Below are 17,839 nucleotides of genomic sequence, written 5' to 3' on the forward strand. Positions count from 1 at the left end.
AACATTCTTTTATGCTTTTTCAGAACTTATGAAAATATATTTGGAATTACGGTATATATGTGTGTTTAATCTTATTACTTAATATCATTAGCACAAAACTACTACTTTTTTCTTCTCCAAGTACTCACTAAGTCTAATTCCTACTAAGCTTCCCCAGACTCCCACATGATGACAGTGGGACAGCAGGAAAAGGACAAGAGAAGTGAGAGAGCAACCTAACCATGAGCCGCGCATCACTCTGCGCGATGATGAAAGTGGACGATAAAGATAAACACAGGGCTGCAGAGCTAGTGCGCATGAATACTCCCCAGGCCGCCTCTGCAACGGCAAAGCACTGATGGCAGCAGTGCTGAGTCCCGAGTGTCAGGTGAAAATCCTCACCGTTATCATTCTCTAGAAACTATGATGCAGCCAGCCTGGAGACTTGTGCCTATAATCCGAGCAGCTGGGACACTGGAGCAAGAAGACATAATATATGCATATATGAAATCACCAAGGAATGACTAATGTAAAAGAATCATCTTTTCAATCATGACTTTGAGGTCGGCTTAGGCTACAGATTAAGCTCCATGGCAGTACGGGCTATAGAGTGACACAATATCTTTTATTTAATTAATTAATTAAGTACTATACAATATTCTTTCTGTGTATATGCCTGAAGGCCAGAAGAGGGCACCAGACCTCATTGCAGATGGTTGTGAGCCACCATGTGGTTGCTGGGAATTGAACTCAGGACCTTTGGAAGAACAGGCAATGCTCTTAATCACTGAGCCATCTCTCCAGCCCCTGAAACAATATCTTAAAAAACAAAAACAACCCGTGAGTCTTTATAGATATCAGGAAAAATGAAGGCAGGGTGTTTCTGGCACTTTGCAATGATCAATGGGAATAGCTACCGTGGAAAAAAAATTCAATTTAACCCTCTTTAACGATTAACCCCAAACGGCCATCTCCTCTCAATATACAGCACTTGAGCAACCTGGAGACTTTCTCTGCTGTTACAGATGCAGCCGACCATCCAAAGACTGCACGTTTAATCTGCTTTACTGGAGCCTCGACATTCATTTTCCTCTTATTAATGGGTGGAAAAGCAATTTCCTTGCCAAGGAGGGGTAATTATTTAAAATGTAGATGTGCTGCACTCCACAGCGCCCAGCAGCTCAGCTGGCAGAAGTGACGCCTCTACAAAGCCAATCAATGATTTACTGGCTACAAAACAGGGCGTCTGTTCCACAAGTGTCTGGGTGACTGCACTGAGCTGAGGAATTCTTTCTTTCATTTCTAATTCCCAATGTAATAAAGAATACCTCTCTTTTCATATCTAAGGCAGTATGACATGGAACATACTCACGTACTGTTTTTATTTATCAAATGAAATGTAGTTTCCATAAGATACTTATAATTCATATTTATTATAAACTTCAATTTTAATTATCTTTATAATATGTACATGCCAGCATGCACCATCCAAACAATTTAGAGAGAGAAATATTTATTGTTCAAGGAATAATTTAGAAATGAATAATTTTATTCAACATATGAATAATGACATTGGAAAATATTCTACCTTGGCACTGCTAGAGTTTTCATAATCATGAAAAAGAACTGAATGGAATTAATAAATGCAATGGTTTGATATAAACTCATTTAGGACTGAACTAATGCCTAGAGACAACATAAAAGGTGACTTCTAGTGAGAGTACATAAGGAAGAATTCTGACTGGTGATAAAAACTAAAATACTAGGATGAAAGAGGTGAGCAAGTAATAGTAAGGAGAGAAGCAACAGATATTTGTGTGCAAAGATACTATGTGTAAAGATGTTACTATGCCCCTGGCGGTGGTGGCGCACGCCTTTAATCCCAGCACTCCCAGCACTCGGGAGGCAGAGGCAGCCTGGTCTACAAGAGCTAGTTCCAGGACAGGCTCTTAAAAAAAAAAAAAAGATGTTATTATGCGTAAAGACCCTATGAGAATAGATACTATGTGTAAAGACACTATGAGTACAGACACTATGTGTAAAGACACTATGAGAATAGATACTTTGTGTAAAGACGCTATGAGAATAGATACTATATGTAAAGACACTATGAGTACAGACACTATGTGTAAAGACACTATGAGAATAGATACTTTGTGTAAAGACGCTATGAGAATAGATACTATATGTAAAGACACTATGAGAATAGATAATTTGTGTAAAGACACTATGAGAACAGACACTATGTGTAAAGACACTATGAGAACAGATACTATGTGTAAAGACACTATGAGAACAGATACTATGTGTAAAGACACTATGAGAATAGATACTTTGTGTAAAGACACTATGTATGAGTATAGACACTGTGTAAAGACGCTATGGGTAAAGATACTATCTTTGATTGCAATTTTATCCCTTTGTTTACTGATTGAAAGAGGAGGGAAGACTTATGTGGGGCCAACAAGAAGTAACTGCTCATGTAGAGGCTCAATGGTTACGGGTACTTGCTGTTCTTTAAGAGGAACAGAGTTAGGGTTCCAGAAGTCACAGTATGGCCTATACCAGGATCTAATTGCAGTTCTAGGAAGCCCGATGTCCTAATCTGCCCTTGGTGAGTACCAGTAATATATGATGTGTGTGTATATACACACAGAGAGACAAAACAGCCATATATATAAAATAAAATAAACACATTTTAAAAAAAGCAATCTCTTAAAAGTTCTAAACTTAGTGAAAATGAGTATGGTAATATCTTGTTTTGCTGTAACAAATAAACCTTGCCTGGAGATCAGAGTGCAGAGCTAGCCACTACTTAACCATAGAAGCCAGGCAGTGGTGGCACACACCTTAATCCCAGCACTTGGGAAACACACACCTTTAATAGAGATGAGGGAGGAGGAAACAGGAAGTGATATGGAGGGCAGAGAGAAGAGTGTAATACGGGAGAAAACAAAAGCAGGAGCTCAGCTCCCTTAGGACTGAGGATTTGGTAGAGATAAGAAGTCTCTCTAGTGGCTGACTCTTTTACTCTATGATCTTTCAGCGTTTCCCCGGATATCTGAGTCTGGGTTTTTATTATTAAGCCCAATTAGAATTTGTGCTACAAATGAGTGAAGCACGACCTAGACTGGAGGGGGAGAGATGACGGGAAGAAGGGCCAAGCTCTGTCCTAGAAATGCTGCCTGTGACACAGATGGACAGCAGGAGACTGCGCTCTTATGGAGAGAATGGCAATGTGGGGACTCAATTTCTTGCTCAACTGTGCTTCAAACCAAAAACTGGTCTGAAAAGTATTGCTTTCACACGAAACTTCTCCAAAAAATGTTACTCATTTTGTACCTAAATAATTGAAAGCAACAGACATATACCACCCATACTGAATCTACAAAGGTCTCAGCAAGGCATTTCCAAACAAATCATAAATACTAGCATTAAAATATTTGTTTTGATTCAGGACTCAGAGTCACAGCTAATAAACAAGTGTGGGAATGTGAAATTAAAAAACAAACTGAACACAGCTGCTCAACAAGTTTCACAAGTCTGTTTACTGGCATCCCTTAATTTCGAATCCGAAAGGTCCCGCAGAACACAGAGTCACCAGTCACCCCCGCCAGCCGGCCTACTGTAGTCGCTAATCCATGCAGTGGTGGCATTACATCACACACAGTTTACAATTAGAATTGCCCAGGAGGTGGCCCAAGGTAGGGCTTGTTCTTACTCTCATCCAGACATTTTCACATAGCTGCCATCTAAGACTATGTCTCTTTTCAAAGAAGAAGAAGACTAGAACAAATTCTTAATACAATATCCTTGAGTATGATATCAGTTCAGACAAGCAAGCTGGCAAGCGAAGGGCCAGCTTTAGAAACAAAACAACACCAACTTCTTTATATGTCCTAATTGTTTCTTGTAAGAACCTCCATAACCTTCAAAACAATATTGCATGCATTATGGCTATTTGTCGTCTATTACATAGCCCCTGAAAATGTCAGGGCATTAGAGGGCTGATATACGTAAAATTCCTTCATATAAATAAATGTAGAAGCCGGGTGGTGGTGGCACACACCTTTAATCCCAGCACTTGGGAGGCAAAGGCAGGCAGAGACCAGCCTGGTCTACAAGAGCTAGTTCCAGGAAAGGCTCCAAAGCTACAGAGAAACCCTGTCTCAAAAAACAAACAAACAAACAAATAAATGAATGAATGAATGAATGAATGAATGAATGTGGGAACGTGTTTGGGTAATAGAAAACCAGTCTATTTAGTAAAGGCTCCATAATCTACAGTTCAAATAAAAAACAATAAATTGAAACAAAAAATAATTAAATATACCAAATAAGTCAATTTAAAAACAAAAAAATACACACTGCGTTAAGATTCACTCAAATTATACAACTCAGTACCTAACAATATAATTCTGCCAGTAGAGAAAAAAAAATCTCATTCTATTTTATCATACACTAACTATATGGAGGAGAAGGAGCCAATAGCTACCTATTTATATATCTGTGTACTTAACTGACAAGGACACATAATGTGTGAACATGCACACCTAAATCCAAGAGGTAACAGGCAGCACAGAGAAGTCAGAGAAAACACTAATGAAATCTAGGAATGGTAAAGCAAGCCTATGTCCCACCACCCCAGGGTAAGGAAAGAAGCCAGCCTGGGCTACATATGACAGAGAAGGAAGGAGGCCATCTGATGACAGGCGCCGACTAGAGGAAGCTATGGCTGGCCCGATGACTCTTTTCAAAGAAACTGATCAGCTCCTAATTAAGACTTGCTTTAAAATTGAAAAAAAAAAAAAAAAAAAAAAACAGGCAAGATTTCCAAATCATCAACATTTGGATGTTTTCCACATCACAGACCACTGAGTGTTTCCCATCCTCTCGCTCCTCATTAAGCAACAGTAGCATTCACAACAGGGTAAGGATCCGGAACCAACAGTAATGGTCTCAGATCAAATGTCAACAACCGCATCCACCTCAGTGAGGGCTAGGGAGATGCAGCACCTGCAGGTCTTGTAGAGGACTCAGGGTCATGTTCCAGGACCCAAATGCATCTCATATTTGTCTGCAGCTCCAGTTTTAGAGGACCTGATGCCTTCGTCTGGCCACCACGGGCATTGTATGCACATGACATACAAGCAGGAAAGACAATCACACACATACATTTTATTATCTCTGCCTACCAAATACAACATAACACTGTTTAAAGGGAACAAGGCTTCATTACAAAACCACTACCTAAACCAACATTCTACACACAGAAAACGTTTCTAAAACCCTACCAAAATGGCACACAGACAAAAACAAAGTTCCCACACATTGGCCAATAACTTTGTTGTCCAGTGTCCTGAGGTGTTCACTAAATGTGCCCTGCATGCCTCCGCTCACTCCTCAGCTAGCGCTTATTTCTATATAAGCAACAGAGTTGTTATTTCCTAGCTAATCAACTTGATAATCAACAATAAGAACTGATTTCCTTTTTAAGATGTGACTTCCCCAAAATTATGACGACCCTGTGATTGGGTTTCTCTGTGTAGCTCTGGAGCCTGTCCTAGAACTAGCTCTGTACAGCAGGCTAGCATTGAACACACAGAGATCCGCCTGCCCCTTTCTCCGGAATGCTGGGATGAAAGGCATGTGCCACCAACACCCAGCTAGACTAATTTTTATATTTCAACCAGCATCCCATCCTTCCGACATATAGTTTACTTTACCTTTCTTGTGAAGAACCCACAATAACTGGAGATTGTGTTTATAGAAACTGTTGCTTCACCAAGGCCTGACAGGTCAGTGTAAGGAGGCATTAGCCGGAGAGTATTGAGATGAAAGCTTATAATAAGAATTCAGTATTTTGGCCGGGTGGTGGTGGCGCACGCCTTTAATCCCAGCACTCGGGAGGCAGAGGCAGGCGGATCTCTGAGTTCAAGACCAGCCTGGTCTACAAGAGCTAGATCCAGGACAGGCTCTAGAAACTACAGGGAAACCCTGTCTCAAAAAACCGAAAAAAAAAAAAAAAAAAAAAGAATTCAGTATTTTGACAGACAGCTTTAAATAGCTTAGTACCAAAAACCCTTCTCAAAAAATAGAAAAGCTTAGGGATCAATTAATTAGAATAATGCTTCTTAAAAGGGCAAAAAAAATTTTTAAAAATATTTTTAAAAGATCCTGTCTCAAAAAAAAATATTTTTAAAAAGTAAACAGCTAGAGTTGATCTTAATGGCAGGTCACTTGCTTAGCACTTGGGAGGCCATCGTTACAATCCTCAGCACCCCAAACACAAGAAAATCACTGATCGTGGGGTTGTATGTGTGTGCGTACTATGTAGTAATTTCCAACAATATTCAATATTCAGATAATTATGTAATAAAAGCAAACAGAAGAAAATACACATCTGAAAAAATACTTCAGTGGAGCACTGACTCAGAACAATCAGCACATCTGGGCCAGCAGCTACTTTGTGAAGTATTTTCACTGATACTAACAAGCCTCACAGACGGCTATTATGAAATTATAGGTAACCAGTGTAAGGAAGCTCTAGACACATGAACCGTATCAAAGTGAATAAATTACAAAGCAGCTCAAGGGAGCTTTGGTCAAATATCAAAAGGAAAATGAGGAAAGAAAAAAGAAAAAAAAAAACCGGCTGAGTACACAGCTCAGTGACAGCATTGCCTAGCAATGCCTGTCACTGGTCTAGTCTAAGACGTCAGGAAAAAAAAAAAAGCCCTAAATTTTATATTGACCAGTCTCATTTATTTCCAGAGCAGAGAATAAACTACAGTGCCATGAATCTAAAACTGAGACAAGTTAAAATAATTTCTTCCGTGAGCATGCCAATACACTGAGATACTTGCTCGGCACCAGACATAAAGATGGACTGGATGCCGGCACATCCAGAGTTGGAAGGAAACTACAAGCACACAAAGGAAAGAAATACCTAAACAAGTGATCGTCTCCAAATAAATTATATCATTCTTATAAACACAATGCTCTAGGAACACAAAGAAGTAAACATAATACTTCTGTTTTAAGATCATCATATATGCAAGTCAAATAGAAAAGGGAAAGATGCAGGCTTCAAAAGGAAACCACGGAGAGCTCACCGCAGACAGTAATGGGGAGACTAGTTCTTTTTACACCATGTCGGATGTTCTTCGTACAAAGTGACTTCACATACAGAACAGGTGGCTTCCCCCATCTGAACTGCTCAGGGGTGATGTGAATACACAATAATCCAAAGGAAAGTGGGCACAACAGACAGAATTACAATAGTCATGCTGGTTACCCAAAGCAGAGGGACACAAGCAAACAAACTTTCAAAGCACGTCTCCAATTTTAACTTAATTCCCCCGACACACAGCGAATTTCAATAGATATTTGTCTGCCTTAATTAAATCAATCTAACTTACTGATTAACCACTATAATAAAAATCTCTCTTCATCAAAAATGACTAATTAGAATATCAGAAAAGAGATTAATCAAGTGCTCAATATGACTGCCTAGTTACCATTCTTTATTTTAAAATGGGGGAAAAAACCCAGATTTTCTCATCAATGCAACTGATACAGTCATTTCTGAAAAATAAGATAAAAATGCTAAGACTCTCAGATACATCACCCAAATGAGCAGGATCCGAACCTATAAATTTACAAAGAACAAATCAGCGCTGAAGCAAGCACCAGTTTCATCTTTTATTTAGAGATCACGTATTTTAGATTTCACTATTTCCACCGGTATCAATAATACCCAGCACACGTATTTTAGATTTCACTATTTCCACTGGTATCAAAAATGCCCAGCACAAGATGCAAGCCAAGAAACTGACACTCGTTCTGTTTATCGTTATAGTAAGAACTGGCTGGTTCTTGCCTGAGGAGAACTGTTCCTACACCGGGTGACTATAAAGCTGCTGTTCTAGCTCGGAGGTCAATATTTTCTTAATAAAAAGTTCAGAGGAAAAGTGGGTAACAGGGCGTTCCTCACTTTTAGTCATAATCCCACGACTTAGCACAGTGACCAGAAAGGAAAAACAGAAGAGAAGGAGAGAAAGAAAAACTGAAAGTTTGCACAGTTTCATGTGGAAAAATTAAACGTGTTACAAAGAACATGTGTCTGTCTCTGGTGCTTCCAGCCTGCAATACTGATACCGGGGCATGACTATAAGGCAAAAATGAACATGACTTCAGGGGCAATGCTGACCTCCCTGCAGGGCTTCAAACACCAGCTTACAGACAATTAAAATATAGTTCTGAGTGGGACAAGGTGGGTGTAAACTTAGTCATTCAAAGATCACTGGTCCTATTATTACTTATGATATACAAGCTCCATGTGTCTCTCTGTGTGGTTTGTATATATTCATACAGAGGCCTGGTGAGCCACTTATGGGTGCTGGCAGCAGATTTTGATCAGGCCTCTACGAGTGTAGCAAGGGATTTTAACTGGTGGGCTATCTCTCCAACATCAGTCCAATCACAGATGTTCCATTTCTAATTATATTAGCTAGAAAATTCATAAAACAAATGGATTAAAAAAAAAACTTACCACTAGTATTAAAAGCCATACAGCACACTGGCTTCTCGTGGGCAGGGAAGTGGGCCACAATGCCATCGCTGTCTGAATCCTCACTCACAAGCACCTTTGAAAAAGAAAGGAAGAAGGTTAACTTTAGTCACTAATGGCATAGAGGCCACACCACACACTCCTCAATCTTCCTCAAGGAGATGCTTGCACTGCACGGAAGTTATTCTTATCCAAGTGAACAAAACTTCAGCAATCTGGATACACACTTCACAATGGATGCATAATCTCTAAAATAGCCACTTAACATAATTATAGAGAGACTTTGCTGGGAAAAAAAAAATCAATGTTTCCCCAATTATTAAAAAGAGGTCTATGAGCCGGGCGGTGGTGGCACACGCCTTTAATCCCAGCACTCGGGAGGCAGAGGCAGGCGGATCTCTGTGAGTTTGAGACCAGCCTGGTCTACAAGAGCTAGCTCCAGGACAGGCTCTAAAAGCTGTAGAGAAACCCTGTCTCGAAAAACCAAAAAAAAAAAAAAAGTCTATGATTGAAAAATACAACAAATAAACCAAAGAATAATGGAGAATAACACACAGCAATTTGTTTTCTGTTTGACATTTTCCATATTTTATTATATTATTCTGTGATCACACAAGCGTGGGCCAGAGGACAGCTTACTGACGCCAGCTCTTTACTGTCAGCTGATCTTCAGCGATCAGACTCGGGTCATCAGGCTTGGCAGCAGACACACCTGTACAGTTTAGCGATCTTGGATTATGAGTTGTGATAAAATTTTATAGAGAGAAAGGGGGACACTTTGAAAATACTGTTCTAGCATGTTAAGGAACATCGGAAGATGAGACAACATTCCTGGCCAGCATGGGGGCAAAGCAAGAGTCTCGTCTGTAAGAATGCTGGTCATGAACTACAGATGCTCAAAGTAGTCGCCAAAGTAACTCGTGCCCTGAGAGATACAGAGTCACTTCTAAGCCTACAAGGCACAAAAAAGAATGCACTATTGCTTAAGGACATGACAGGTCCACTTCGACTCAATTCACATGTCACAAAAGCCACTGCTTTCATCTTCACAGTTCAATGAGTTTACATAATAAATAATAACAAACTGTTTTATGAAATGTCTTCAATTGTTGTCTCTAAGTTTCTTGTCATCCTTCTCTGGGCAGACCTCTAAATAAGCCCATGAATAATTGTTTTATCTTATTTATTTATTTTCTGTGATTTTGTAAAATTATTTTTTCTCATTTATGTTCAGATAATTATTTCTTCATACATTTCTGGGTGGGGGTATTTTTTTGTTTGCTTAGTTTTTTGCTTGTTGCTTGCTTTTGGATTTTTGAGACAGGGTTTCTCGGTGTAACAATTCTAGTTGTTCAGAAGTGACTTTGCAGATCAAGTGGGCCTTGAACTCACAGAGATGTGTCTGTCTCATAAGTACTGGGATTTAAGGCATGTGACCACACCACCCAGCATCCCTTCATTTTTTAAACAGTACTCTTCTTTGTTTTACATTCATCTATCCATCTATCTATCTATCTATCTATCTATCTATCTATCTATCTATCTATCTATCTATTTTGGCTTTTCAGGACAGGTTTTCTCTATATTTTTAAAGCCTGCCCTGGAACTCATTCTGTAGGCCAGGCTGGCCTCGAACTCACAGAGATCCCCCTGTCTCTGCCTCCCGAATGCTGGGAATAAAGGTGTGCACCACCACTGCTTTGTGTTACTTTCCAAGTTTAGAACACCTCCTTTCCAAATAAGCACTGAAATCGCTACATTTTGTTCCACATTATGCCAGTGGGAGAGCACAAGGCAGAATCTCTCACAGAGAATCTCCTGACTCTATACTCAGGTAGAAATAAGAGAAAATAATCTTGACGAAATGATGGCTCTAGAGATAAACATTAAAAACCATCAACATTTGACTCCATTTACACGACATTTTAAAAATCACACAAGTGTGGAGAAGTAGGAATCAACAGTCGGCCACAGTGGCACCCGTTCCTTCCAGCACTCTGGAGGCAGAGACAGGCAGTCTCTGTGTATGAGGCCAATCTGGTCTATAAAGAAAGTTAAAAGCCAAAGAGTTAAAAAGTAAACTGTTTCAAAAAAATTATATAAAAAAATATCACACACCCTCCAAATACAAATGAAAAGAATGAGATGTAGCTAGGGTTAAGGGATGGGAATGGATTATTGCAAAATTAATAGATGCAAATATAGAATATATTCACAGACTTGAATTTCTCAGAGTCTAATATGCAGTTTTAACTTACATAATTTATAGTGAGTTTGGCATGTATTTTTTTGTGTGAAATACTTCTCTCATTTGTGTAATTTCTGTTCACTGGAGCAATTAGTACTCTTTACACGATTCGATAGAAATACTAAAACCTGGACTGCTTCCAGCAAAACCACATTAGTTTTGATATGCAGGAAACTCAAGGGATGACATGAAGTACCATGACTGTTCTTCAGAATGAACAAAGTCAAACAGCTACACATGCAAGGAAGGGTTCTCTGTGCTGTTCCACCGTGTGCCTAAAGCTTCAGACCCCTAAAACCATCATGATCCATGATAATTCTCCTAAGGCTGGAGATGGACACTTATCTAAGCAGAGTGAAGCCATAATTTGCACCAATAACTATACTAAACAATACAACAAACTTTAATTAAGACAAGGTGTATAAGAATACCACAGCAAAACTTGGCTAACATTTAGGCCACCATTCTGAAGTATTTTATTTCACTTATTGGTTTTGCCACATTGCTAACTTCGATTACATAAATGTGTAAAAGCCAAATCATACCACTTAACTTCTCCAGTCAAGAAATGCTTTTAAATAAAACATGAAAGTAACAAAGATGAAAATGGACACAAAGTCAATTAAATCCATTCCTCCTTAATGCAGTTACCATGCAATGATCCCATCACCATAAAATCAAATTAATCAATACAGCAACAGAAAGATGGTGAATCAGATTTTATATGCTGCCAGAGTGAATGTGAAACTGTATTAGAGTCTCAGTGGATTTAAATCACAGAAGACAACGTATAACCCTTAGACCTACATGGGAAGGAGGAGCATGGCAGGGACATGGGACGAGCTAGGGCTGGTGAGTTTCTGAGGCGACAGACACTCCCTTTAATGTTCTGCGGTGCAGTGCAACACAGCCTGGTTCTCCAAACTGTCTGAGGCAGAGGTGTCTTACAGAAAACAGACCCGTGAAAATGAAAGAGGCAATACTGTACTACAGAATTCTGGTTCCTTTGAAAAATAAACTTTTATACTGGCTTAGTACTTATTTTCTGAACACCTATCTCTTTCCTATCTTAGAATTTAAAAATAAATAAATGGAAAATCATGATGCTTCCCAAACAGTGGGAAAAACCAATTTTTCATAGGGTAAGTCTTGATAGGCTTCTTTGATTTGCTCACCAAGGAAAGATAAACTTTTGTAAATCCACAAACAATACTGCATTAATTTCCACATTACAAAGCCAAAAAATCCCCTCCCTCCTTCCATAATTCCCACATCCCTTAACTGTTTTCCAGGCTGGCCTCTGAAACCCAGGGTTTAAATCCTGGGTAGATGCAACTAGAGGTAACACATCCAGGATACATGTACGTGGCGACCCACATCAGGTAATGTATGTTCTCCACCACCATCCTAACAGTCAAGAGAAAACCATGCTAGCACATACTTTAAAAGCAAAATCAATACAAGCATTTAATGTATTGGGTTAAACTGAAACTTAAAAAGGAAAACACAGAAAATTGTTATTATTTAAATTTTATGTAAAACACAACCAAATTTAACAGCACAGAATTTCAAGGAATGTTAGCTTGAACTGCACCAGAGTATACCCTCTCTCAAAGCGCCTTCAGATCCTTCTACAGGAAATACCACACAGGAGCTGTCAAATGGACTTTTTAATCAAGATGCTAATCCATATATAGTGGACGCCAATTCCTCAACAGAATGAGACAGTTCTTCAGAGACTTAAATTTTCTAAGCCTTTTTTCGGAATTAAAAAAAATGAACATATTCTGGGCATGGTGCTCTTGCACTCAGAACACTAAGGAAGGAGGATTACCACTGATAACTGGGCAACAGTGAAACCCTGTCTTCCAGAAGCTAAAATAAGAAAAATGTTATATAATTTCATATAATACACTAAATTATCTCATACATAAGCAGTGCTAATTTTTATTTCTCCCACATATGCCAGCTCCTCAACTGCTTTCCTGCCTTTTCCTGTCCTTAGGAGAAATGAATTAATCTCGGGGTGTAGATTATAACATGGCATTATACCAAGAAACAGTGTGAACACAAGAGCATAAATAGGTGTGTACAAAAGACATACTCTGAGAGAGAGTTTCTTTAGGGTTTAAGTCTTAATGATGATTGAATTAACAAGGTTAAAATGTCCTTTGCTTTCCTAGAATGGGTGACAAAATCTGACCTGAAACAATTCTTTGGGTGACTCTAACCTGGGTCCACACTCTGCGGTTTACACATGTCGTTCACACGGAGCTCTTACCTGGCCCTCGCCAACTGTCTCGGTGTCTATGACTGTGATGATGCCCGGCACCAGGGGGCTCCGCCTGGAGTTGCTGTGGACGGCAACGTCATCTTCTGTCACCCCCGAGGGCAGTGTGCCTGTCAGCTGCGTCACCACCTTCCCAACCATCGTCAGGCCACTCTTCAGTGTCTACATGACAAGAGGCAACACGGGAAGTCTGAACAGGAGCATGCACTCGAATCCATTTATTCTCTTACAATATCATATATATATATATGTATGTATATATATATGTATAGATATATGTATAGATATATGTATAGCAATAAACTCCACAGATTTTCAATCTGCTGTTCAACATGATCTTGAAACTCATAGAAAAATAAGCATGAGTTCCAGGAAATGTCATGGATGATGCACCACGTCAGCGATACTAATTACAAGCACAGATCTGCTAAATTTATATATTTATTATAACATTTCCTTTAGTGCATCGCCTTAATTTACATATTTTAGCATATGACATAATATGAAAGGAGCTGTCCATGTGACAATGTTTTAAAATATTATATTTCAAATTCTATATTTATTTCATCAAGATATAGAATGAGACATTAACAGAATACCTAGTGGGAAAAGAGTATAATTCTAAAATATACCTATGCTATTATAAAAGACTATACACTAAGAATAATGATGGGAATTAGTTTCTAACTCCATAGTAAGTACCAGACAAATGACATCCAATAGGAAATGCAGCTGACAGGTTTCTTTCTCATCTGTAATCAGAAGTAATCCAAGCCGGGCGGTGGTGGCGCACGCTTTTAATCCCAACACTCGGGAGGCAGAGGCAGGCGGATCTCTGAGTTTGAGGCCAGCCTGGTCTACAAGAGCTAGTTCCAGGACAGGCTCTAGAAACTACAGGGAAACCCTGTCTCAAAAAAAAAAAAAAAAAAAAAAAAGAAGAAGAAGAAGAAGAAGAAGAAGAAGAAGAAGTAATCCAGCATATGCTATTCCACTCAAAGCAAGAGAGTAAAGCTACTGCGTGTATTTTGCCTCATTCATAAATCTCAACTGACTGTCCTGATATATAACAGAAATTAGGGCGGGGGCTGCAGTGCAGGGAGAGTTTGTCTCACATGCCGGAGGCGCAAGGTTCAGACTGTACTGCAAAGGAAAAGCACAAGTGAAATCGTAGCAAAAAGCTCTTAAGGAGACAGCTGCTTTTCTTCTGGGAAAAGGAGCTAAAAGAGAAAACTGTAACAAATAAATTTTTGAAGAAGATTTTTCTCATTAGAGCTAGAACAAGCATCTTAGATTTCAACAGCATATTAAAAAATATTTGTGGGGAAATAATTATGTAATAAATAACATTATCTGTAATAGGACCTATGATCTAACATGTGTGTGCATGCGTGCATGTGTGTGTTTTAGTAGTCTCTTACTTGGGTCTAGTTATATCTGTCTTTTGTCTTACTACACCACTAAAAAGAAGCCTATTATTCCATAGATACTTGAAACCCTTGAAAGCAAATAATCTTTATATATATATTTTCTTCATCCCGGAGTAGCACTTCAAAACAACTTTTTCTCACTGCTTTCTGTAACAGTCAATCTGAATTTCCTTACATAGACCGTAAAGGCGGTTAATTTTCTATTCTGGTGCTAAGAAATTGTTTAAGTGAGATTATTTGATTCCAATTATAAAATCTTGACTTATGTTTACTAGCTCTCTCCTAACAGTCATATATTAATGTGTTTTCGCCCCACGGTGGTCAATTGATTTAATAAAAATGCCCATGTGTTTTCTTGTTACCTGATAACTTAACGACAACGGTTCTGAGAGAGCAACACCATTAGCGCTAATGGCTAGGGCAACTGATAGGGCAGAGAAAGGTTCAAAATGACGAAGGACCCTGCGGCCGACCTCCTGCATGGGAAGAGAACACGTACCACGTCTATAGGATTAAAGGATTCCTGTAATGGATTTCTCTCACATTTTGTTATAGTCACATGGTCGGCTGCCTTACTGACACAATCTAAACATTTCAGACTGTGCAAAGACTCGTCCACAGAAAGTTTCTCTACTCCCAGTTGGCGACTCGCCCGCACCATAGGTTTGTATCAAGTCTGTGTTCGCATTAGCTGCTCAGATAATGTGGGAAGGCGTGTGAGTGCCACAGCGTCACATTCGCCACTCACGGGAAGTGCTTGTAAGTGTGCTTCATGCCAACACCACACAATCCTTAAGAATAACTGGTAAGCCATGTGGTGGTGGCGCACGCCTTTAATCCCAGCACTCTGGAGGCAGAGGCAGGTGGATCTCTGAATTCGAGGCCAGCCTGGTCTACAAAGAGAGTTCCAGGACAGCCAAGACTGTTACGCAGAGAAACTCTGCCCTGTCTCAGGGTGGAGGGGTGGGAGTGGGGTGAGGAAAGACTGTTAAAATTTTACTTATGTACATTCTTTTGAGATGTGGCTTCTCTGAGTAACCAGACCTGGCTGACCTTGAACTCACAGAGATCCTACCTCTGCCTCCCAAAAGCGGGGATTAACAGAGTGTGCCAACACACCCAGTTTACTCACATCCATTCTAAATCAAAGTCTTCACTGATGCAGAAAGCACTCACACACAGCCCTAATTAGATGGCTGCAATGAATCTTACATTGTCATAACTTACCACACAAATTGCAGATTAGGTGATTATAAAGTTTAGGGGTTATATTTAAAAAAGAAGAAGAAACGGTTTTACCAATAGTCATTGCTTTTTTCCAAATCACATCAAGTCTTCATGCCAACATGACTGAAATAGACTGCGTTTTTCTTGTTTCCCTGGTGACTCTTCCCATTGCCTCATGGCTTGCTCTTCTGCATTTTTTTACACTATTTATGTGCCCCAGTTTTATTCATACTCATTGGCATAAAAGCATGAGCTGATATACTCAGGGGCAAACACAGAGGATACACAACCAGACACTTTCACACTGAAAGGTCTTGCTGATAAAGGTCCAGCTACCTCTGCCTGGGAACAGCTCCATTAGCACCGATGGCGGGAGTGCCGCAGCTGAGGCATCTGGGAGGTTAATCAGGCTTCCTGTTTGCTCGCATCAATACACTGTGGCGCCTGGTTCTCTTGGTCCTTCAGAGGCTTACTCGACAACACTAACAGATTCGGTGTCAGTCGTTTCTTGTGAATTATTGAAAACAAATGTTTGGCTGCTAATTGAGGAACACTAATGTGTTTTATAATCACCACAGTCTGAGATTTTAGCACAAAACAAAACAGTTACAATTGATTGGTGGGTTTTTGCCCCCCGCCCCTTGGTTTCAGTCATCTCTAAGTTTTATCTTTCTGCTTGAATTCAGAAGGCAGAACTTTGCTGGTTATCTAAGTATACTTTACAGTTTAACATTCTTAAAAGTGTTTTACTTTTGAGACCACTACTCTTTAGCCATGAATGGGCCAGAACTGAGGCCATACTAGCCTCAACCTTGAGACAGTCCTGATTCTTAATTTTTGCTACATCTTCACCCTATCAGGTACCTGTTTTGTGTTCCTGACCTATGAGATCACAAGCTACAATAGGAACCAATTAAAACCAGAATAGGCTAGGACAGTGGTTAAAGATCAGATCTGGACAGAGAGCATTCTAGATTTGAATTGTAGCTTTATCATTATTGGTTAACTGTTTAAGCTATGTTTTATTTTAATTTTAGCTTCAACTTTCTCTTCTGAAAAATTGAGAAAGTCTAGACATAGCTAATGTTACCAGCTTTGAGAAGTGAAGTCCTAATGCGTAGTGGTAGTCAGGTTTCCTGAAACACTGTCAGAGTTAGTCTATGTATCATTAGGTTCTTTTTGTCGCTTGATACAGGGTTTCAAGTTGTTCTTCCCAGTGCTGGGATTATAGGTGTGCAACACCACGCTGGGGATCAAACCTAGGGTTCATGCTTACTAGGCCAGAAATCTACCTCCTGAGATAGATCCACAGCGCTGTTACTAGGTGCCTTACCCCAGTAAGTGGAGGATGAATGCATGTTCCCGGTGGCTTCTTTATTTGCTCTTAATTTACCAGGCAGCTTTAACACTGGGCTCAACTTGCCGCACTGACCACAGAAGCTGCCCCTGTGGCCCCTAGGGCACTGGCATCACAGGAAGATGCTACTCTGGCTTGGCCTCCACGAACTTCTGAGGATCTAGACTCAGGGTCTGATCCCCTGTGCAGCAAGTGCTCTTTCAGCTCTTTTCCATCTCCTTAGCCCTATTACTGGTTTCTAATTGAAATTTTTCCTTCAGATTTCCCCCCTTTTCTTTCAATTCTCGTGTAAATTGCTAACTAGATGATAAGCAAAATTGTTTACTGTTTATTCATTAAAATTTCAGGGTGGTGAGATGACGTGGTAGAGCTGATCCCTAGAACACCAGTGGAAGCAGAGACTAGATTCCTGAAATTATTCCTCTGGCTTCCTCACACAGGCCACGAAACATGGGCATGCACACACTCACATATAGACTAAAAGCAATAAATTAAAAAACTTGAAAGGCTGTGTGTACATTTATATAAAATGTGTATTTGACCTATCCAGCTGAGGAGATGACAGAGCAGTTGAGGGCACTGCAATGCAGGAGCTCAGATCCCAGCCCCTATGTCCAGCAGCTCACAACAGCCTGTAGCTGCAGCTCCAGTGAATCCTCTGTCTGCTTCTGGGGACCCAAAGCACCTGCTCTGAGGTGAAACTACCCACCACAGATTAACAAAGAAATTAGTTAAAGAG

The 17,839-nt window shown here is 39.8% G+C and overlaps 1 protein-coding gene across 7 annotated transcripts in view; it reads right to left on the reverse strand.

Annotated features, from left to right (window-relative positions):
• Bcas3 (BCAS3 microtubule associated cell migration factor) overlaps positions 1-17,839 on the reverse strand; it is a 485,118-nt gene that overhangs the window by 345,595 nt on the left and 121,684 nt on the right. For all 7 annotated transcript variants that reach the window (XM_042055034.1, XM_042055036.1, XM_042055035.1 and 4 more), the window contains exons 12-13: positions 13,081-13,251; positions 8,534-8,627 (exon numbers count right to left, since the gene is read on the reverse strand). In XM_042055034.1, coding sequence (XP_041910968.1) covers positions 8,534-8,627; positions 13,081-13,251 — 265 coding nt within the window. The remainder of the gene's footprint in view (positions 1-8,533; positions 8,628-13,080; positions 13,252-17,839) is intronic.

The sequence above is a fragment of the Arvicola amphibius genome, chromosome 4 (assembly GCF_903992535.2).
Source record: "Arvicola amphibius chromosome 4, mArvAmp1.2, whole genome shotgun sequence".
Classification (NCBI taxonomy): domain Eukaryota; kingdom Metazoa; phylum Chordata; class Mammalia; order Rodentia; family Cricetidae; genus Arvicola; species Arvicola amphibius.